The sequence below is a fragment of the Pseudopodoces humilis genome, chromosome 19 (assembly GCF_049639895.1).
Source record: "Pseudopodoces humilis isolate 2021_Gansu_Grassland_sample_001 chromosome 19, ASM4963989v1, whole genome shotgun sequence".
Taxonomy (NCBI): Eukaryota; Metazoa; Chordata; class Aves; order Passeriformes; family Paridae; genus Pseudopodoces; species Pseudopodoces humilis.
Window position 1 is genome coordinate 3,592,576 of NC_142218.1, and position 23,779 is coordinate 3,616,354.

The window sequence follows — 23,779 nt, forward strand, 5'->3', positions numbered from 1 at the left end:
GCTGCTTGTGTGAGGAGCAGGTCACCAGGGTAAGCCAGTGCAACTGTTTGGAAAGCTGGTGCTGGGACTGGGATTCAGGTCAAGTGTGTTCAGAAAATCTCTGTTCACACCTGTCCTGCATCTGGAGGCAGATCTGTGGTTTGTCATCTTCACCACCGAGGAAAGAGAACATAAACCAAAACCTGATTAAACAACAACTCCAGTATTATCTTTATATCTGAAACCAAGTCCCCTCACTTGGATTGTTATTAGTCTCTAAGATAATAAAATTATATCTGCTGGTTAAATAATTATTATTATTTTTTAAAATCCATATTAATTGTAGTCTCTGTTCTGGGAAATTCTATTAGTTTTCGCCACAGATGAGTGTTTTCAGATAAACAACATCTTTATTCCAGCTGGGACTTCATCATCAAGTTTATCTTAATTATCTAATCTTAAAATAGTCTTAAACTGCGAGAAAGGCTGCAGTGTAGTCAAGTCTCACAATTATTTGCTCCCTGTGAGACAGTACTTTAGAATTTAAAAACAAAACAAACAGAAAAACAAAAAACAACAAACCAAAGCTGATATTGATAGTCTGGTGAGAAGTCTGTCTTGTATGAAGTGCAGAATGTGATGGAAAACAGTTGTGTCTCCTGGGTACAGCCTGCCAGGTAAAGTCATTTCCATGGAAAAAAAATCTCCTGCAGTCCCTGTCTCCTCCCTGGGGTGTTGGCTCAGCACATGGCAGATGCTCTCTCTGCAGTGGCACTGCCCCATGCCAGTGCCTGGCACGAGGGCAGAAACAGCCCTGTCCCCTCTGTGAAGGTGACAGCCAGATGTCAGGCTGTGGCAAAGGTGTAGAAGTTATCCTGGGAGTTTACAAATTCCAGAAGTGCACAGAGATTCTCAGTGTTTGAATATCAGTGAGGCTTGTCCATGGAATCACAGAATAGCCTGGGAGCCACAGAATACCCCCAGGATCCCCCAGCCCAGCCCTGGCCCTGCCCAGACCCCCCAACAACCCCACCCTGGGCATCCCTGGCAGCGCTGTCCAAACGCTCCTGGAGCTCTGGCAGCCTCGGGGCCGTGCCCATTCCCTGGGGAGCCTGGGCAGTGCCAGCACCTCTGGAAGGTGGGAAGGTGTTTGAGGCTGGGAATGTGTTCTGAGGAAGATTCAGTGGGTCCTTACCCTGTTCCTGAGTGTTCCCAGGTAACCTCTGGCAGGTGTCTGACCTGATCCAGCTGTTCTGCTGGTTTTCAGCGGACTCTGTGGAGTTCCCTGTTGACTTTCCCTTTGCCAGTCACAGAATGTGCTGATGAGGGGATTCTGAGAGGACTCTGGGTAAAAAAAGGTGTTTTGATGCCATAATTGTTACAATAGGCTACAAAGTGCACAGATAACAAAAGGAGACTCCTGATTACCTTATTTTATTATTGTTTTTATCTTTAGCCTTTCAAGTACAAACCTTAGCACAGTGAATAAAGATCAACGGAGGCCATAGGACTAAACAAAAGGAAGTAATAGGAACATGGAATGGTTTGGGTTTAAAGGGACCTTAAAGAGGGAGGAAGGGATATCTTCTGCTGTCCCAGGATGCTCCAAGCCCCATCCTGCCTGGCCTTGGACACTTCCAGGGGTCCAGGGGCACCCTGTGCCAGGGCCTCTGGCCATCTGAATAAAGAATTTCCTCTTAAATTCTAATCTGAATATCTCCTTTTTTATTTTAAAAATGTGCTTTCAAACATTCTTTCACTCCATCCTTCTTACATTTTTGGCTGCAGTGCCTAATGTGCAGTTAGCTCAAGTATCAGTATAATTGCACTCTGGTTATAATTGGATAAGTATATTTAATACCAATTCAGTTGATCAGAAAGTGAATCTAATTTCTGAATGACTTAACGTCATGATCATAATCTTTTGAAGAATCATATGTTTAATAAATCAGATTCTCACAGAGGCATCTTAAAATTTAAATGACTTGTATGAAAATGGACAATGAATTTATTGGAAATTTTATACTCAGTTAAGCTGTGGAGCTGAAATCATGAGGAGAACACTTATTAAAAATCTTTGCTTCTGAGAAGCTGCCCTTTCACCTGGGGCTCTGGGAATGCATTACATTTTAATGGAGTTTCCTGGGCTGTTAAATACTGTATGCAGCCATACTCACAAATACCCTTTCATCTACCAGAATCAAGTGGAAAGGTGCTTTATGGGGCTTGGTGAGGATGTGGATAAAGCAATATCATGCACAAGGTGTTTGTCTAATTTCTGGAGATGGCGTCATTCAATTTCAAGTGTAAAGAGAAGTCTTTAAAGCAAAGACAATTATCTTCTTAAATTGCTGGTAAGACCTTATTTCCAGATGTAAATATCCAGTAAATGAGCTTTTTGTGCATCTGAATTGCACTTATGAACTTTGACTATTTCACTGTAAGAACAACAATAAAGTTTGTCTGCAGTACTACCAAAAGTGTGGGGTTTTACAAAATCCTCCAAGATTCCTGAAAAGAAATACTGATGTACTGTCAGTGAAACAGCTTTGAAGCCTGTTTCAAATTTAGATTTTTATAATCTGACCTTTACTGGGCCATCTCTGCTCACATCCATCCCAACTGCAACACCAAGGGCTGGTGAGGTTGGGAGAAAAAGCTTGGAGCACTTGGTTCACATGTCTTGATGGACCAAGGATTAAAAGCTGACTGAAACCATGGTTCATATGACAGAAAAGGGCTTCTTATTCCAAACTGGTCATTCAGTATCGCGAGAAGTGATTGCTTTTAGATTCTTACACCTTGTGCCTTTCAAGTCTTAGAAAGAAATGTTTAAAGGATTTAATGCTTCCTGGCAGAGTTCAGGCTTGACGCTGCTAAAAAGGAACAAGAGTTCAGAAAATCTGTCTTGAAAAATATTTTCCCTTGGAAATGTATTATTCTAAGTTTCAGCCTTAAACCAGAGGTTATCTATAGCAAAGACAAGAATAAGGCCTTAGATGATGGAATAGGAATATTTCTCTGTGTTTGTTACCAACCTGGTTTTGTATAACAGGGACAGTAATGCCTGAAACTGTTCCAAACACACGTGCACAGTGAAAGTAAGATGTGGAAATCTTGTCCATTCTAAAGATTGGAATTCCTCTAAAATCAAGAAGCTCAGCAGATACTGAGCTGTTCATATCCTGTTATTAATAAATCATTTTCCCCCATCAGTAGATGGGGCTGGAGTGGCTTGTGGGGACTCCTTCAGCAGCATGTGGCTCATGGGCCATTTTTGAGCCCACCTGTGACTTGTCACAGGCTGCAGGTGACCAAGGATGTGGCAGTGTAACACCCCAGGGGATGAGAGAGGCTGTGACAGCCCCCTAACAAAATCTGAGCTGTCTGTAGAGATAACTGCACTCATGCTGAAGTTACCCTGGATTTTCTCCTCATTGCCACACTGCCCCACATTAATGCAGAGTTTGGGATGCTGCAGCTCTGCTAAATGCACATTCTGGGTCAGGGACTGTGAGAGGAAGATTCATGGCTGTAATTAGAGAGGCACTTTGCACATATGCTTATGTAGTAGTAGGAAATTTGGTTAAACAGATGAGGAGCTCTGTATGTTTCCAAGAACTCACAAGTGCTGTTAGGCAGAGACCTATTTATTCCTGGCACATATTTCCTCTGTGTTTTGCTCTTTGGGCAATGAATTTACACAGAGGAGGCTGGAGGATAAAAGCAAACAAATCTTTTTTTTTCCTCACACTGTTTCCAGTGTGCTGCAGAGGACAGAGAGGCTTCCAGGGCTTGGGATTCTGAGCAGCATCCTGGGTACTGCAGTGCCCTGGTACATCAATGGGCAGAATAAATAAACTGAAAAGCTATTAAAAGTCAGGTAAAAAATTACTAAAATTCAAACCTGGCTGGCTGTTAGTGCCTCAGCCATCAGTCAAGAGATGGAACCTTTCAGGAGCTCTTACAGAGTCCAGGATTTGCTGTCCTGTTCCCAGTCTGACTCCAGGGCACCTGGAAGCAGAGCAGCTGGAGAGCCACTGTCACTTCTGGGGCTGACTTGCTCCTGACACATTGAATGAAGATCATGGTTTGACTGAAAACAATTTAAAATACATGTCTTTAAATATCCTTGACACTGCACTTTAACTGTAATTCAAAACAGTCACTGTCAGCAACAAGTGAAAGGGCATTTGGAAGAGATAACCTTGATCTGAGATATGTATAAAGTTGGAGCTATAGGAATTGTTAGAACTCAATAAAAGTTATTTATACAGCCATTCTCTGGGAGTAGCTTCCAATAACAAAGTTATTAAATTTAGCATGATATACCAGTGGCAAGACTCATTGCAAGTTATTGCCATTGTATTATTAGCCAATTAGATTTTGTTTGCTGATACTCAATAACAGATGATAGCTCTCTTTTTAACTAAATCTGATATTTAACCAGGGTGGACTTCAGCTAATACTTGTCAACCTTAAATATCAGGGAGTTTTTGGAGCTCTGCACAGTGCTGGATCTTAATTGCACATGTTCAGAAGCAGTTTAAACAAAATATCAGTATTGTCCATCAAGAATCAACCCACTTTGTTAGAATCTTCTCCAGGAAAACATTTAAATTACTGATAGCTCTTTTTGGAACTGTTTAGAATACAGATGGAATGTGTGTGTGTGCGCAGACATTTTGTCCTCATGCAGATTGTGGGTAGTTTTCTGTGAGTGCAAAAGGAAGATGCATTTTGGAAGTTCAGCACTGAGTTAATTTACTGCACTTGGCCTCATTTGGGAAGTTAATGGGATTATTATAAAAATGTCAGTCCAATAAAAAGTTAAATTCTTCTCTGAAAAGGATATGTCTGTTCTTGTTATGTTTGACTACAACCAGATTGTGTTTAATTTTCTTCTGTGTTTGCTGGTGTGGCAAGAAACCAGACTTCCTACCCTTATTTAAGCTAATCCTTGTGTTTTATGACCATGAACTTCCAAAGAAACATCTCTGTTGGAAGGAGATCTTCCACCAAAACAGGAGCCTGAACAGCAGAACAGGGAAAGCAGAAATACTGGAAGTTTTGTAGTTGCTGTTGGGATTCCTGAAATGGTGTCTGTTGAGACAATATTTTATTCATCACCAAAGATAATGTGAATCAGTCAATGGCTGCTTCTTGCTTAAAGTTCAAACACATTAATTTGAAGTTTGTATGAAAGCTTATTGAGAAAGAGAGGCTTGCTAATGGAATATAAAATAAGTGAGAAACAGCTACTTTCAGACAGGTTCTTCTGCTCTGTAGAGTAAAATAAGGATGTCATTTAAGAGTGCAGCTTGAGCAGTATCAGTGTGACAGATAAAATGCTGAAATGAAGCAAGTCCATAGAGAGCTCTGACTTATCAACGCTCCAGTGTAGCAGCTGAGGTAGAATTTAGTGGAAATGTACTATAAATACAATGTTGGACAAGCCTGTTAGGATTCACTGAATAATTAGCCCAAAGAATTTTCAGATAATTGAAGAAAAGAAAAGCAATGTTCTTTTTTTTTTTTTAAGAAACAATGAATACCCACAAATAGTTTTTACTGACCAATAGAACTAAGCACATCTTTAGCAATCATGGCTAACAATTTAAGGTGAATTTTTGGAGTACAAAACAGGATTATTTTAGGAAAAAAAAAATGTCCTGTGACTTAAGAAATGAATTGAAGCTAGGTAAGACTTTTCTAATATTTAGTCTACAGTATAACAGCAAGTGTGTGCTACAAATCTGTGATTTTAAAAAGAAATCTTCATTCTGTTATACCATGACTAAAGCAGGAGTCTGCTTCAATGGTGGAAAGCCATTAAATTTATGGATTGGAAGATTATTAGTTAGAATCTTGAGAAAAGTTGGTGGGGAATGTCTGTTTAAGAATCTTTTATGGGTTTGATAACATGTTAATTTCACAAGTTTCATTTCCTTGGGACTGGCAAGTCTGAAAATTCTTAGCATCAATCTTGGTGTGTTGCAGCAGACTGGAACTAACTGAACTGGGAAATTCGGGGTTCTTTGAGAAGGTGCAGGGTATTAACTGACTTTTTTGTAGCTTGAAAAAAATAATTCAATCAGATTAGAAATTTGTACAGGTCTCTAATATTAACTTCTGCTTAAAGCAATAAAATGTTAATATTGAGCTATTGAAATAGTGACAGCTCAGCTGTCAGTAGCAAAAATGTATTCCTGGTATTAAATAAAGGACGTACATTTTTGCAAGGCAAGTTAGATGAGTCATCCTTGATTTGGACATAGAAATTGAAACAAATGACATTTAGTGTTAGTTCTAGTCCTGGGATACTTCAAAGTGATTTCACTGATCCGTGGTGGATTATGAAGTACAGAATTAGTAATGAGTGTTTGAGCTGGTCTGGGGCTCAGTGATGAGACACAGAGGGAAAGTTCAGCAAAGAGAAACCTGTAAGGATGAATTTAAGGAAGAGAACTCAGCTTAAACCGACAAGTTCAGGGAATGGAGCTTAAGCACTCATTCCATGCCTGTCAGGATCCACGGTGCTTGCTCTGCTCCATGGGATTAGGAGCAGAACTGATAAACTCTGCTGGGCTCTGCTGCACATTTGGCACCAAAACTTCCTGCAGGGAAGTGCTGGGAGAAAAACTTGTTATTGCTGGGAGGGCACTGGAGGTGTTTCACCTGACAAAGCTTCACCTGGCTGTTCCTGGTGATGTTCCTCATGGACACCAGGTGTGATCCCTTACTTGGGGGAAGCAATATTTTGATTGTAGCAAGGTTCCTTTGCAAGGAACCTCCAACTGTTGATTTCATCCCTGCATGAAGGACATGTGTGCATTGAAACTGTGCTCAGAGCTGCTTCAAAACATGTGGGAATAGATATGTAGCGCTGAACCTGCAAAGTCAGCAAGGTCACAAGGTGTGTAATCAGAAAAAGGCTTAGAAAATACATAAATATATGCTGATGAGTGTCTTCCCTAATGGATTGATAGCACTTGAAATCACAATTCCAGTTTTGAACCAAGAAGAGCTTTTCTAAACTGCTTTCAGGATTTTCAAGGATGACACTGATTTAGGGAAAAAAAAAACCCCAAACCCTATACACATATATATATATTAATTCTAAAGAGAAATAATTTTCATTGTTGTTTTTAAAAATAAAGACAAGTTTTCTGTATGCTTTCCCTGTAATCTGGATTGCCAAGGCACAGAACACGCAAAAAGAATGAAATTTAGCCAACTCTAACAAGAATGATTCAAACCTTGGCCAGGCAATTGTTGCTGGTATCTCAGAGAACTGGCACCTTCCAGAGCATAGATAAAACTGTCTCTGTTACATGTAAATTTAGCAAGAATATGGCAAGGCGAGAACAGAACTGTCCTGTGGCAGGTGAATCACTCCTCGACCACGGGACTGACACTGGAAGCAGAAACCAAACCACATGGGATGTATTTGAGGCAGTAGAGAAATCACTGATGTTTGTTGCTGACCCCCAAACATCTGGATGCCTCGAAAGAAGCACAGAGAAGCCTGGGATTTGTGTTGAATGGTTGAGTGACTCGCCTGAATTTGCGCGAGGTCTGAGCCCAGTTCTTGAAGAGCTGCCATCAGAAGAGGAAGCTGTGAATGCTTTACTTCAGTTTATTCCTTCTTACACACTGGAGAATCTATTCCCCAGTTTCTCCTGGTGTGGATCCTCTGTTAGCTAATGAGGCCTAAAAAATGATCAAAGCTTTCCCTGCAGTTTGAGGAGTCAGAGCATCTTTGTCTCCCTTGCAGAGTCTGAGTTTAAATACCCTTTGACTCAGTAAAGATGACTCTTTCCTCCCTGCAGAAACCTGTTCTTTGAAAATCCATGGCTATAGAACAAACATTTGGTTAGGATAATAAAGTACTCATTGAAATTGGCCAGGTGCAAGAGCAGGTTGATATGCACTTGTCTGATGTCTTCTGTCTTCATCTTTCTGGAAGGAGTAGAAAGCACATAAAGGACTTACTGCTCTTCCTGAATGAGGAAATTCCAATATTCTTTGATTTATCCCATCTTAAAGCAACTCAGCACAAGCTTTACATGTACATTTTCATTCTTCACTCTTTCCCACTTCCAGAAGAATATACAATGAGATTTCTCAGGAATCTGCTATATGAATTCTACAGTCTGAAAAACAAGTTACAAGTGGATTTTTGTACAATAAATCCCACACTAGGAGTTACTTTAATGAGTCAAATGCATCTTTTCCGGCCCTGGTAAACAAGAATGTCTTTGGAAGGGATGAGAATGAATGATCAGAAACAGCAGTGGATTAATTTGTAGAGTTTTATAGTTCATAAGCACTGCCTCATCCTAACAGCATTTGTTTCTTCCTTTACTTTCCATTTTGTGGGTTTAAGATAAAAATTGAGAGACTAGATCTCAGCTCTCATGAAAGTTTCCAAAGGATTGTTTACTAAAAAGTGTTCATGCTTTCTTAACTTTTGCCCATTTTGTTGCTGTTTATGGGTTATTGTTGTTTTTATTAGGTTTATTTTTTTAGTAAATGAGAGAAGTAACTACTTCTTTTTGGAGGAATGATGGAGTGGATCAGTGAGACTGATGTCTCTTCTCATTGTGTCTATCCCTTTCCCACTTTGGGATTGCTCTAAATGCCTGTTCAAATTATATCTACTGCTCTGTTTCCTGTGTGTGTTTAGAACCATGGGATAACTGATGAGGCTTCTCACATCAGTGTGTTTCTTTATCCCCTTTTAGAAGTATTGTGTTTTTTATCTGGTGAGTCTGTGAGACTTTGACATTGGATGACTTTATAAAACATTCAACTAATTGGATTTGTTAAAATAAATAAATCAAACACTAATTGGAATGTGCCCTGCCATTATTTTTGCTTACTGAATGAGATATTATGGCATGAAGTTCTTTTTATCATATTTGTGCACTTATTTAAACACCCCCCTGGCGCACACTTCTGCAAATTCAATTATATATTCAAAGGAGCCATTCAATTTATGCAAGGCTGGTTTACATTTAATCCAGGGGCAAGTCTCAGTAACTGATGATAGGTCTGCTCAAGATTAATTAGCATCATTCAGATGAGCAGTGGCATTGTTACAAGCCCGCAGTGTAAAACAAGGGATATTTTATTCTTCTTATGTGAGCCATTATTTGCTTCAATATGACCCTTTTCAGGAAGGGAGAAGCTTTCTTGTTTAGATTTCATTTTGTGGAAAGGTTTTAACACCACCTGTGTTATCCAACACCATCAAAGCTTTCACCATTCCCACTGAGCAACTGTGTTTGTTTAATTTTTATCCAAGCAGGAAAAGGTCTCCAAACATCCCAATTTCTTGTCTAAAAATCCTCATTCCTGCTAACTATTTATGAAGATCCAGCACCCCATTTTGGTGACTGTGTGAAAATTGTCATTTTCCTCAAGCTACGCTGTGATATGTGGCTGAAATGATGACATGCAGACTTGGTAACTAAATTCATCCAGTGGTCGGTTTTCCTTTCTCTTCAACCTGAGGATTATTTTTTCAAGGTTAATGGATAGCCCTGTTCTGCCTCTAAGCAGTGAGATTTCAGCCATGGATGATTTTCTTTAGGGATGGATCTAACCTCTTCCTGTCTTTATGTTCCATCACATTTGGGTGTAGCTCACATCCAAGTATCTGCATAGGTGAGGTGTCTTTGGAAATATTGAATATTAAGCTGATGTTGACATCAGTGAAAACAACACTTCTGCCTGTTGCAATTCCTACTTTAGTGAACTCCTAAAATCTCCAATTTTCTGAAGCTGGCTGCCTGTAAGGGAAGCTGCAATGTCCCACATGCCAACTTCTGCAGGAAGGGGGCTGCCACTGATGTCCTTGCTTGGCAGATATGAACACACCACTGTGGCTACGTGGCTTTCCCAAGGATTCGATATAAGGAAGAATTTTTTTACTGAGAGGGTGGGGAGGGCCTGGCAGAGAGCCCAGAGCAGCTGTGGCTGCCCCTGGATCCCTGGGAGTGTCCAAGGCCAGGCTGGACAGGGCTTGGAGCAGCCTGGGACAGTGGAAGGTGTCCCTGCCATGGCAGGGGTGGAACAGGATGAGCTTTCAGATCCACCATAAACCATCCTGTGACTGTGACAGAGCAACCCCAAAATCTGTGATCTTCTGATATATTGTACTACTTTCCTGCCGCTTTCTGAAGTTTCTCTCCTGTTCCATAATACAATATGCACTGCAACAGTGTGAAGAGAGGAGTTGTTGACTTTTTGGCTCACAAGTGACTGAGGCTCTGGCTCCCAGCTGAGCTTTTATTTCATTTTTAATTCTGCTCACAGTGGGACACACCAGAGCAAGAAGCTGGTGGGCACTGCCCCTCTCTTGGTAGGCAGGACTCACACAGGCAATCTGCTCATCTGAGCCCTTAAAACTGACTCCAACTTGTTCTCTTTGTCCTCATTTCCTGCAAATTCACCTCCACATTCCAATTCTGCTGCCTCTAGTAAATTAATCCTTCTGGCTTATTGCCCTGTCACTCTGTGTTTGGAGGTTTCTCCACTAACCTTTTCTTTCTCTGAAATGTAGGTGTCTTGCTGCTGCTTTTAAGGCTGTCCATGGTTTATCCTTTCCTTTCCTATTCAGCTGTACTACAAGGTTAGCTTTGGCTTTCAGGCAAGGCACTTTAAAGCTTCCTCAGCTGTTGTCTTCTATCAGCAGATGCTCCCAATTAATTTCCACAAGTTCTCACTGTGTCCCTTTTTCAGCTCACACTCCACCTTCCTCAGCGAGGATAAAATCACCTCTTTAGCTGATTATACAACTATTGACAACATTCCCAGTTCATTGAGCTCTGCTGCCCTGTATTTTGCTATTTATTCCTTGTTTTGCTTCTGGGACTTTGTAGCAGCTCCTGTGCAATTCCTCTGTGCACAGGAGACCTCGTTGGGCTGGAGCAGAGAACGTGTTTGCAATTCCTTCAGAGGAACAGCTCCCAAACATCCCTGTGTGCTGAGCAGGGGAGTGGGGATGCTTTGTGTCTGAATTAAAGGGAATCTTATCAAAATGAGAATGCCCCGTGTGGAGGCTGAGAATAGAGGATTTGATTTCGCCTCTTGCTCCTGCTCCCTGGGATAAAGATGATTTTCACTGCTCACTCCCACACAGTCCAGGCTGCCTGGATCTTCTCTCAGATTTTTTTAATGAGCCTGTTCAATATTATAATTTTGAACTTTTTCACCTAAATTAATTAAAAAAAAATAAATTAGGGAAACAGTTTAAGTGTAATCTTGCTTGTTGTGACAGCTGGGAAGGCTTCACAAATGCAATAAATTAAAGGCAAGGATTATTTAAATATTATAAAATCATGACAACTCAGAAATATTTGCAGAAGCTACTGAAACATGCAAGTTTTCTAGGGTCATAAAATCTATGAACAGATCTATTTATAATGAAAATATAATATAGAAAATTTTTAATTTTTAGGGCAAGTGTGATATCTCTAAACATTTTTCAGCAACAGAGTATTTTGGGGTGTCAGGTACTCTACCCAACAAACCTTCCTGAAATATACTTGACTGGAAATGTTTGGTGAAGTTTTGCAGAACCACTTTAAAAACAGTTGCAGTTGGAGTGCACAGAGAATCATTTAACAGAGTAAGGGATTGAGAAATATTAATGACATACATTTGTAATTTGTGAGGAGTTCCACAGGAACTGAGACAAAGTTTGGGCTTTCCAGGGGAGTGGGTAGTATGGGTGAAAATGTCTTTAGTGTTGGGTAACCCTTTATTGCAGAGGAACCAGAGGTCAGTGATGCTCCAGGTGTTTATTGTGGGAAGGAGGGTGGAGTCAGGAATATCTCTGTCCCTGCAGCTCTGCTTGGTGTCAGGAGCCATTGGTGCTTGGCTGGCTGAGCTCTGCAGCCCTGGCATGGTCCATGTGCCCAGTTCCTTTGGAGGGCTGGGATCTGCAGAGAAAAATGGTTCTTTCTTCCCCAAGAGGAAACCAAACCTTTATAGCCACACCTTGGGCATGATTCAAGCCTAAACTGAGGGACCCACACACCCAATCCAATGGATCCAGTAGTGAAATACTTTGGCAGGCTGAGCTGGGTGGAGCTGAGGAGTGCATGAGATTGTAAGGGACACCAGTGTGGGAACATCCTAGGGAATAAACATCCCTGTTTCTCTGTGTGACCCAAGGTGCAAAGATCTGCCCCGGAATACAAAATTTCATTCCTCAGTTCCTGGATTTCCCTTGATTCTCAAGTTCTCAGGCAGCTGCCAGTGTATTTATGAGAGTTAAGTTCTTCCAAGTATTTCAGGAATTGCAGTAAAGATCTCTCAGTCAACAGTCTGGAAGGTGTGAATGCCAGCCGACATCTGCTGCTTCTCATTCTCTTGTTCAGAAACTACAGGGCCATGCTCAAAAGTATTGACTTGAAAGACCTTGTGGAAGCTCTGTGTGTTTGTGGACCACACAGAAATTTGTGTTGTTAAGTTTAGGAGATGGTTAAAGATAATAATATAAATAAATATGAATAATGAATATAATAAACAAATAAATATAAATAAATATAATCTTTTTGCTTTAAAACCAAAAGAAGTGAGGCTTTGCTGTAGTAACAGTGATGCTGTGCTTGTTTGTCATTTGCATTCCTCCTTCCTTTTCCTGATTTTTTAAAATATCTTTCTTGGAGGTTCATGCAAATATTCTGCATGGGGGTATCCTGTAGAATTGTCCTTGAAAATAACAGGTTGAAATAAAGGGGACTGATCTTAGAAACAGTGGTGTGGAGGGAAGAAAACAAGGGCTTCCAGTGGATGTAGAACGTGGAAAGTACAAAGATATTTTTTTGGACATCACCTTGGAGCTGCATGAAAAATAATGTTCAGAAAATTACTTTTATTTATTTTTATTTCCTGTGTAAGCTTGGGTACAAAATATCTAAGTGAATGGCCTACCAAAAAGAGAGAAAATTAACCCAGAAATGTTTTCATTTTTCTTGGTTTTAGGTGGTTGTTCATTTGATGAGCACTACAGTAATTGTGGGTACAGCGTCGCCTTGGGAACCAATGGATTTACCTGGGAGCAGATCAATACCTGGGAAAAGCCAACAATGGATCCTGCTGTCCCAACTGGTGAGTGAGGAGCCTCATCAACAATGATGACATGCAGGTCTTGGCAAGAATCAAATGTTATTCCTATGTATGTGTGCACTGGCTTGGGGTGCACACAACAGCGGAGAAGGATTTTATTCAGCCATAAAATGTAAATTTTGTGTTCAAAATAATCTGGCAACAGAATTCCTAGATGTGAGGTTGCTTTTTCCAACATCTGCCATTGGATATCCTTGCAGAATTGTTTTACATTTCTTATTTCTCATTTAGCAGAGAGGAAATGTTTTGGATATAAAACTCCAAGGTTAGGCCAGCTTTTGGCACGTTTCTGGATGAGAGAATTATCTGGGCAGGTTCATTTTGGACAGGCCAGATGAGTAAAGCCTTAAAAGGTGTGGAAATATTGGACATTCCAGTTACCATTTAGTTTTCAACTGATTGTTTTAAATTCCAATTTTGAGAAAGACAAGAAGGTTCCTAGAGAATGAATTGTGGTAGCTAACGCTTGATTAGGCTGGGACTTGAGGCAGGAGAATTTTCATATGCAAGAAAAACATTTCCAGAAGAGAGAGTTACCAGTTTCTAATTTACTAATATGTCCTGAGTAAATGTAGACTTCCATACATGTGATGGTTGGAATATTCTTAACAGAGCTCCCAATGGTGATAATTTCCTGCTTTTGTTTTTCATTGGAAGTTACCATTATGCTTTATGTAGGAATGCTACATTTATGCTTAATGTAGCAACTTGAAGTGCTGTGGAATGCTTTGTTTACATTAAAAAAGGACTTGATTTAAAAAAACACTTTAAAGTTCACTAAAAATCCTACTTTGTCCATGTTGGTTGCCACCTAAAATAGCAATACAAGTCTCTTTCAGGCACACAGTGGCAAAAAGACTTCATCAGCCTTTAATTTCATTCCTAAAAAAGCAATATTTGTTCTGGTTAGTGCATTGCACTGTGAGAGCATGAGCTATGTGGAAGAACAGAATATAATGTTGTTCCAGACATATTCTTATGCCTGTAATTATTGGGATAAGAGACTTGTAATTGCTGGCTGCCTGGCAAGGACGTGGTGTGGAGCTGAGACAGCAATATCTCCCTGCCACAGCCACTGACAGACAGCCCAGAATTCAGCCCTGGGTGCTTGTCAGTAAAAAACCAGCACAGGAGACACCAGCCCGCCTGGGCTTCCTCCAGCACTGAAAGCTGTTTAAGTTCTGTGGGTTTTATATCATTTTATCATTGGAAATTATTCAGAATAGGAGCTTTCAAAGTCTGTTATACCTGGCACTACTTGGTTTGGCATCCCCAAAGGAGTTGATTGTGGAAGTTGCAGATTTTTGGTCCTGTATGTAAGAGTGTATTTCATTATTCTGGATGTTGTTGTGCTTTAAATGATGGCAATTTTATCCTCAGCTCTTGGTTCATTGTTGTATCCCTATTTTGTGTCCTTGGTAAAGACCAAGCCAGAGAGACATGGCAAATCTTTGATTTAGCTGATCCCAGAGGGAAGGAGTAGCAATTTACACAGTTCTGATGCAATTGAGAATGTGGAACAAATGGGAAGGTTTATATGGCTTGCACTGGATGAGTTTAATGCTATGTTAACTCTAAATGTTAAAATAAACCCTTCCTGGCCTCCTTATGAAGGTGTATTGTCATCTGACACACCCTGGAACCATGGAGAGGTCAGCAGAAATCACAGAGCTGGAAAAGACCTCCGAGGTTATTGGCTCCACCACTTCCCTTGGCAGCTGTTCCAGTGCTTGACAACCCTTTCAACAAAGAAATATTTCCTAAGATCCAATCTAAACAATATTCAAGCAACGTCCTAGAATAGCATGATTAAAAAACCCCAGAGCAGCAAACCAACCCCAAAAAACCCAACCCCAAACAAATCACTGCATACACACAAAAAACCCCATGCCAACCCCAGAACATCACAGTGTAATTTCTCCAAATACTTGTGGTTTCCTCCTTTCCTTGATATCTGCTATAATGGAAAAAAAATTATCTAGAGATACTCCAGCAGCTGCAAATTTAATAAAGGTTAGGCCTCAAACAAAAAAATGTGGAAAACTTCATTGAAGTTAAGAGGCAAAGGTAAAGCAGCCATCAAGTGGGAATGTGCTGATAAAGAAATACTGTGTAAAAAGGTTTTAAGGAGCATGAGGGGAAATGAGTCAGCTCCTGATGTGACTGATGGATGTCACAGGACTGTCCACAGGGAACAAAGGATAAAATCAGCAGGTGGCAGATCACTGACCACAGCAAATGGGTACAGAAGGACCTGGTGTGACAAACCCCTTGTTCACAGGAGCTGTCCAGTCCTGCTAACCCTGGAGGAAACTGCAGTGTTCAATCAGACCCCCTGAAGCTGGCAGAGATTTTTGGAGCTATTATTGAGAGCCTGTTGCTGGCTAGAATTGTGATGTTTGTGTTGGTTACTCTTGGAAAAGCTGTTTGGTGGGAATAAAAGTTGTTTACTTAATATTCGTGTAGTGGCAAAGCCAGGTGGATAAACTGAGGAACAGCAAGTTCCACTCATCTGAGTAGGAGGAGTGGGACTCCACTCCAAGCAGGGACATCTTTAAAGCTGGAGTCCTAGAACATGTGAGGATTAACTTTCCTTTCCATTGAATTTCTCCACAGCAACTGAGAGAAGCAGGGTGTAAATTCACTGAGCTGCAGGGTGTAAGAGGTGGTCACAAAGAGGTGTTCATGGAATAAGCATCCAGAGGCACGACAGCACAGCACAGAGAGTGGTGGCAGGAGTGCCAGCAGGGCTCAGGGAATGCACCAGTAATGCAGATTTTCTTCGTTGGAACCGTATTTTAAACGCTGCCTTGCTTTTATAGCTGGAAATAGATTAAAATTCTACCTTGTGGAAATGGTCAAAACAAAAAGTGAGCAGGAGTTAGGTTGGTTCAGTGGCACTGAGTCAGTCTGCAGTGCTGGCAGCATTGCTAGCCCCCACCTGCTCAGCCCTTTCCTCTGGAAAACGTTTTGGCTTTCCTAAGTACCATCAGATCCCTTTGAATTCAACCAAACCACAGAACTGTGTCCTCCTGAATACTAATTATGCTGTCTAGCACTTTCTAAAGTCCTTTTCACTGCTAGACCCCAGAGTGCTCTTCAAAGGAGGTCAGCACCATCAATGAGAGCCCGAGTCCCCAGAGCTGTGTAATTCTCTGCTGACACACTGCTGCAAAGGTCTCTGCCCAGGGATGTCTTTCTGGTCTTTATTTTTTTTAATTAAAATGTCAAAAAGAAGAAAAAAAAAAAAAAAAGGCAATTAAACTGCCCCATTAGCAATGTAGAAGTTTGTAGGCAATTTGTTTTACTCCCTTGCCAGCAAATAAACAGTTTCCCATGAATTCTGTGATTAAATCCTTAGGGCTGGAAACAGTGTTAATTGGGGGATTAAGAACCAGATGTTTGTTGTTCTGAATAAATGTTTCAAAAATGTGGAACACATGAATCGTAGGTATCCAACCCCCAGACTTCAGTGGGGCTTTGGTTCCACCTCCTTGCACAATAACAGGAGTGATTATAACAAAATATTCTTTAACAGATGGGTGTTTACTTAAGCCTGAATCCCTCAGTGATGAGTATTCTGCAGCTTTTGGGCTGTTTGTTCCACTCTTTGAATTGTAGAAGTTCTCAAACGTTCATTTTCCTATCTGTGGCTTCAACACATTTTTTATTTTATTTTCCATTGTTGAATAGGGAGAATAATCAGTTGTTGCTCTCTTATAACCTCTCCTATGTAGTAGTATGCAGCTAAATCTTTATTCTGCAAGACTAAAAGTGACCCAGTCCTTTTAATCTTTCTTAATTATCTTGTTGTGTTCCCTGTGCCTTCAGACATTATTCTATCACCTTTTTTGAGTGTATTTGTCTGAAGCTGTGCTACCAAACAAGGAACCAGCACTCTGCTTGGCAGTGCTGGATGACACAAAACCAGCCCAAGCCAGTCTGGGATGCTGTGAGAGTAGGACTCGAGCTCTTTGTGGGTCTTTTTTGAGGCAGATGTTTGGTTAGCACAACAAAGAAATGTATTTAAATCAACCAGGCAAAAGTACTGCTCTTATTCTCCATGTCATCACTTTCCACTTTCCACCACTTTCCAAGGAGCCAGGATCTGGCTGCTCTTGTAGCAGTTGCAAGAATAATATTAATAATCAAAGTATTTAACATTTAAAGTTCAAAGTATTTTACTATCATTTGCTAATTAACTCCAATGGAGACTTAACCAGGGCTGACTAGACTGAAGTAATTACTTTAATTGTATTAAATACGATTCTATCTGAATGCCAAGGCATCGTGTCTTGTTCATTTGTGCAGCTGCATTCTTTGCTGTTATATTTTAATCCCACATTTACTTTGTGAAGTTTTTCCTGCTCCCACTTAGCAGATAAATAATCAGCACACAGAGGCTGAATTTCTGAATTTCTGGCCCCATCTGCCTGACTGCCCACTTCCTTTCATCTCTGTAGCACTTAGAGCAAGTGCTACTTTGCTTTCACAGAAACAAACAATAATTCTTGCAAAAGAACTGGAGTACATGTGTATATAAATATAGATCTGCATCTCTGCATGCTCCATACCACTGCTGTTTCTTGCTCAACAGTTTCCCAGCTGGACATTGTCTAGGAAACACAGGTGTAGCTGTGAAGAATATATGGATTAGCAAAATGTTTGGAATAAATGGTACTATTCAGAACGACATCACTTCTAGGTTACCTTGCATGTGCACATGGCCTCACTTTGCATCCTTATTCCACAAAACATTTTTTGCAAAGAACAACAGGACCTGTTATTGTTGAAGGGTAATTTTCTGATAGAAATTGGTGCATTTTTATCTCACATAGAGTTATTTAGGTTGGAAAAGCCCTCTAAGATCATCAAGCCCAACCATTAACCCAGCACTGCCAAGGCCACCACTGAAGCATGATCCCAAGTGTTTCCATGGCATATTTTTGAATGTTTCCAGGGATGATGATTCTACTGCTGCCCTGGGCAGCCTGTTTCAATGTCTGACCACCCTTTTGGTGAAGAAATTTTCCCTGAGAACCAATCTAAACCTCCATCTAAATGGTGGGTGTTTTAGGTGACATTTTTAGGCACAGCTGAGTTCTGAGTGTGGCCTTACAGAGCCAGCATCCTGTGTCCCAGCTGGAGTTCTGCTCAGGGTGTGCAGTGCATCACCTCCCCTGCATCACTGAGAAGTCACAGCACAATTCCTGCCTTTCTTCTTGCAGCAGAGATAAGGGATGGAGGGCTCTTCCCACACCTAAATGAGCGTGATCCCTTGTTCCAGGAACTGGAGGAGTGTCTGAGCTTCTCACTGGAAGAACAGAAGGGTCATCATCATTAGTGTTGCTATGTGAAACACTCATTTAGCAGGCTAGCATTGAGATGTATCCAGGAATTCCAGATGGCCAAATTCCACTCGGGCTGCACTGAACTGAGTGAAGTTTTATGGGAGTCTAATGGGCCAAATGCTTTCCTGTGTCACCTTTCTCTTTTTGTGAGTGGCACCACGGAGTTACAGCAGGAATGGGTAATTATCAAACAGCTTTCCTTCTGGAAGGAGATAGCCCACACTGGGTGGGCAGGATCCTTTCATTCTCTTCAGGAGATGAGAGATGTGAAGCTACTGCTGACCTCTAGAAAGGCCAGAGACCCTCTGTGCATAGGTCAGGCATTTGTCTCTTCTCCCTGCAGGCCAGAATGGTGCCAGCAGGAGTTAGACTCAACATTTGTAAACTTGGAAGGCGAAGCAGTAAAATTAACATTTTCCCTGTGTCTGAGTGTATTAATTCTTGCTTACAAGAAAATACAAAAATAAACTTGTTAAAGGAATAAATTAAAATTCATCTGTGTATATGATGAATCACGATCCAGTTTTGTCTGGGAGGGAGAAAAAAAATTGGCTCAGCTGCCTGTATATTTTTTTTTCTCCAAAAATATTTTATGCAGGGGAAATTACTAAGAATGAGTCAAATATGTTTCTCCCTACTCTTTCACTTCCATACAAGTAAATAGATTAGTCTGTGGCTTGTTAATGAACTCCAAGTAATTTCTCAGCTGTTAAGGTCTAAAGAGAAAGGGATCTCTGGAAAGTTTCCCCAATGTGTTTTTATTTTGCTATTTACTCTGCAGCCTCCTGTCGGTGTTTTGGAATGCTTTCTTGTAGTTGTAAATAATTCTTCCCCATTTCCAGAATTCCACCCCTGTTTGATGCTAACCTGAGTTGTTTGAGGTTGATTGCAGGTGTTGGGTTTATTTTAGTGGATGTGCATGCCAATGTTGAGGTTTCCAGGAAAGTGACCTATTTATGAATGCAGCTTTGGTAGGAGTGCCACACTGCAAGCAACGAGAGGGATTTTATTCTGTACTTACAGCCTTCAATTGCTCTGTTTTACTCTCTCCAGACCCTAAGCCATCCCTATAACTCCTCCTGTGATGGCTGCTCACAGCCCAGCACCAGGATTTAGGTGTCCCTTGGAGGATGTGTTGTCACCCATCTGTTTTTACTACCTCATGTTAGGTCTGGGTTGTCAGTAACTAAATCCCACCTGTATATGTAGAAAATCTTGCTTATTCAGCAAGGAAAACCATGAGCACTTCTGCACAGAACTGATTTCATACAGGTACCAGTTTAAGAGTGATTAAGTGTTTTAAGAGTGATTCTTACCAAATATTTGCTCTGTCTGGTGTTGCTGTGTTCTAACACCCAGGAAAACCTTTCCCTTGGGATGGGCTGTACTGGTTTTGATGAAATTGAAACAGTGGGGGACTGTTTGACCTAAATCTGTGGGGAAATTGCAGACCTGTAAATTAAGTATATCACACTTAGCTAACTCAGTACTATTACTAACTCAGTAACTCAGTATTGCTTTATTCAATGATGTAAAAATTAATGTAATGAATTAATTAAGAACATTTATCTCTCTAGAAGACTTCTGCTGAGAGGAAGTTACATCCCAGTTTTTAATTCTCTGTCATTCCCACTGTAAAGGTGAGAGAGAATTTCTCCTCACATGCTGCTATCAGAGGTCAGCAGAACCATCCTTCCACTTAGAGGGAGATGGTGTTTTGGTACTGAAATCAAGCTTAGCAAGGATATGCAGCCTTCAATGAGCTCACAGGGTAGAAAGAAATGATATCAAAGATCGGAATGGCTTCTAGGAGGTGTTTTAATGGCCCTGCAGGGATTGCTGTCTGCTGGGAGCACGCAGTTCCTGCACCTTGATGTGTTAAATGGTACATTTGAACTGTTGTCAGTCTCTTTCTGACCCTTTCCTGCCAGAGCTTCCCCAAACAGAGCTGTTTGTGAGTGTCAGGACCTTTCCATTATCACCATTAGTGAGATCATGGCACTTTTAAAGCACTGCCACAACATCACTCAGCATCACCCTGGGAGGAAGGACAAGCAAGCTGCTGCTGTACTCATTTCTCCTGCATGGTTTCAGCACAGAAACATTAATTTTTCTCAGCACCTGTTGGGTCTAGCAGGATCTGATGCCTCTCAGCATCTGAGCACACAGCCTGTATTTTTTATAATGTGTTATTTTGAGCTCAGCTAGGACATACTGTCCAGATGCCAGCATGTTCAAACTGGTTTTTGTTTGAGGGCTAAGTTAGGGAATTTTATAGCCATACCAGTGGAAAAATATTTCTTATGAACGACTTCAAAATCTTCAGGAGCTGGGAAATAGAAGAGAGAGAGGTTTCTTCCACAGAGATGAATTTTAATATGAATTCTATTGAAATAAATGCATCTACAGGTGTAAACAAGGTGCATATGTAGGATGAGGGATGGGGAAGGTCTTTCTGAAAAAAATTAAATACTAAAATTGATAAATGTGAATGAAATTAGTGGATATTAAGGAAGAGGCAAAGCAGTGAGTAAATAGGAGAAGAAGTTTTAGGAGGAAGAGATAAATTCTAGTGCTTTTGAAGGAACTGACAGGATTAGGGAATATTGCAGGTCTACTGAGGGTTGATATTTGTAACAACATTTGAAGAGTGAATTTTTGAGTAGACAGAATTCTGGTTTTAATTTTATTTCCCCTCCCCTTAAACTGTGAACAAGCTCTGCATTGGGTATTTTTCCTTTTTTTCTGGAAGGTTTGTGAACAGCCTAGAGATGGACAGGTCAACAGGAAAGAAGTTCTTAAAGAAGAGAAACCTGCGTGGGGCAGGTGGCCAAGGTGGAGACAGAGCAGATTTGAGAGAGGGAAGGAGAAGGCCATGAATGAACTGACAAACTCTGACAGAGAAGGATTTAAAGAAGGAAATGTTGGGGAAATCAGAGGCAAAATTACTCCTCAACATGATTCAAGAAAGCAGCTGAGGCATTAAATAGGGATTCAAGGCAGAGGGTGGGCAAAATACAGGAAAGGCAGGAAATATCACTAAGGTTGTTGCTCAGCCCCTTATGAACCTTGGTAGCTCTGAGTCAATTTTCAGCTTTTTTGGAGTTGTTTAACATACAGTCAGAGGAATTCACCTGAAATACCTTAAATTCAGTGGGAGCTGGGTGTAATCTCTTAGAGGGACTCTGTGCTGCAGTGCATTGTCTGGTTAATGCACTTTCCCCCCTTTGTCTCTTTTGCCCAGTGAACTCTCTTCTTTCATCTTTATTACTTTTTTCTTTAGTTTTTTACTTCTGCCACCAACCATCACACCACTTAACAGACTCCCAGCACCTGAGCAAAAAGCTGTGGAAGAATATCTGAGATTGCAGTGTTAAGGATTATTTAACTAATGCAACTTCTTTACCACAAGCTTTATTCAGAGTATAGTGAACTAACTGTTAGTCTTTCTGCCAGCTTGAAAATAAACAGGATGGAGACTCATAATGAGCAGATTTTCAGATGCTTTACTATTTAATTAGAAGGATACAGATTGTTTGATGGAATGATAATAACAACCTCTGATCACTGGTTCCAATGAGAACTGTTGCTATTGAGAATTTGTAGGGGAAAGACAGTTCATTTTTCATGCTTAGGAAATATTAGCATTTGCTATTGCCAGTATCAGATATTTAGTGCATGTAATTTGGCACATGAAAAATGCTGGCTTTTAAATCTCTTTTCCAAAAGTCATTGATGTATGTACAAAAGCAAGTTGTTAGCAACAATATTAATATATACTCATGGGAAAAAAAATAATATAAGCTTCTCCTGCATAGGCAATCTAACCTCCTCTGTGTCATTCACCTCCTTTGGAAGGGACTGGAAACTGTTGTGCTTGTATTCCTTTGAGATGTAAAGCTGTTATATTACAAATTATTGCTTGTTTTCAGTATTGACTAGATAAATAAATGCAATTATGTTTATCAATGTTGAAAATTAAGCAACAGAAAGCAATTGTGTGTGTTTGAGGATCTTTTCAAATGAAAAGCTGTATTCACTGAATTCTCATCGGCTCTTTTTCTCCCTGACATGTTTCATGATGTGAGCTCTCAATTGAATGAACAGCTGCAGTAAAAATGGCACCAGCCAAGTCACAGGGAATTCACAGGAAATTGAGATGCTTCAGGCTTCAACACAAACCATTTGGGTCCTCATTTACCATGAGAAATGCTTGGCTTTTCCTTAGTAAAATGTCTACAAACATAGGAAGGTGTCAAGCCCTTGGGTAAACCTCATATGGGTGGAACGAAGACACTTTGCTGGGTGGGTTTATATTTCTAATGGTGGAAAAAGCTCTTCCTTCTGGTCTTCTACTTTGGATTTACTTACAGAGCATGCATGAGGGGGTAATATGAAGGAAATGTCAGTGCTGATCAGAAAGATGCAGTAAGGGAAGCAGAATAAGAAACCCTCAGCACAGCTCAGGTGTCTAAGAACCTCCTTGATTCATCTCATTCTTCTAAAACAAGATCATCCTTCACACTGAAGATCTGACCCATCCCTTAGATCTTTGGAAATGCCATCTGTTGCCTTGTAGGGATGCTGGCAGAGCCAGGATGTTTTGTCCCAGCTTCCCACCCAGCCCTGGCACACACAGCAGATGTGGCAGCACGAGGAAAGCACCAGCCTGGAGGCAGCAAGTGGCCTGCTCTCTTCAGAGCCATCAAACAGCAGAGCTGTTTCTGATTAATCTTCAATGCTTTAGAACAAATGTTTCATGTCCTCAGAGTTTATGCAGCGCTTCCATTTTTTAATTTAATTTATACTTCTGTGCCACTCTTCTTTAACAACCAAGTTAGTAGAGCTTTAATGAGCGTGATGAACATTGTCATGGGGTAACTGCTCCTGGTGCCTCCTCACGACTCAGTCTGCCCCATAAACTCACAGTTCATGGAAATAGAAACCCTCCAAAATCTTCCTCTTGTTTTCCATGTATATGAGACTTTTTTTGTATTTCTTTTTTCCTTCAATACCATCTTCACCTTATGATCTCCTCTAGTTATGGTAGTGAAGATCAAGCTGTGAAGAAATTTGGCAATAAACCCCAAATCACAATCTCCATCAACTCCAGCCTAATAGGAGATAATCAGAGTATTAAAAAACAAACAAACTATAAGCTAAATTAACTTCTTACTAAATTTGTTGCAGTCTAGGGTGACTGAGTGAAGATGTGCCATGGATATTGCTGTGCTTTCTCATGGCCAGTTTTACTACTCCATCTGTCCACAGCAGAAGAATCTCTTTCCGTTTCAGTTTTATAGGTT

At 40.6% G+C, this 23,779-nt stretch overlaps 1 protein-coding gene across 7 annotated transcripts in view; it reads left to right on the forward strand.

The window, feature by feature from the left end:
• Window positions 1-23,779, forward strand: part of PTPRT (protein tyrosine phosphatase receptor type T) — a 436,478-nt gene that overhangs the window by 104,368 nt on the left and 308,331 nt on the right. For all 7 annotated transcript variants that reach the window (XM_088064391.1, XM_088064395.1, XM_088064397.1 and 4 more), the window contains exon 2: window positions 12,979-13,104. In XM_088064391.1, coding sequence (XP_087920517.1) covers window positions 12,979-13,104 — 126 coding nt within the window. The remainder of the gene's footprint in view (window positions 1-12,978; window positions 13,105-23,779) is intronic.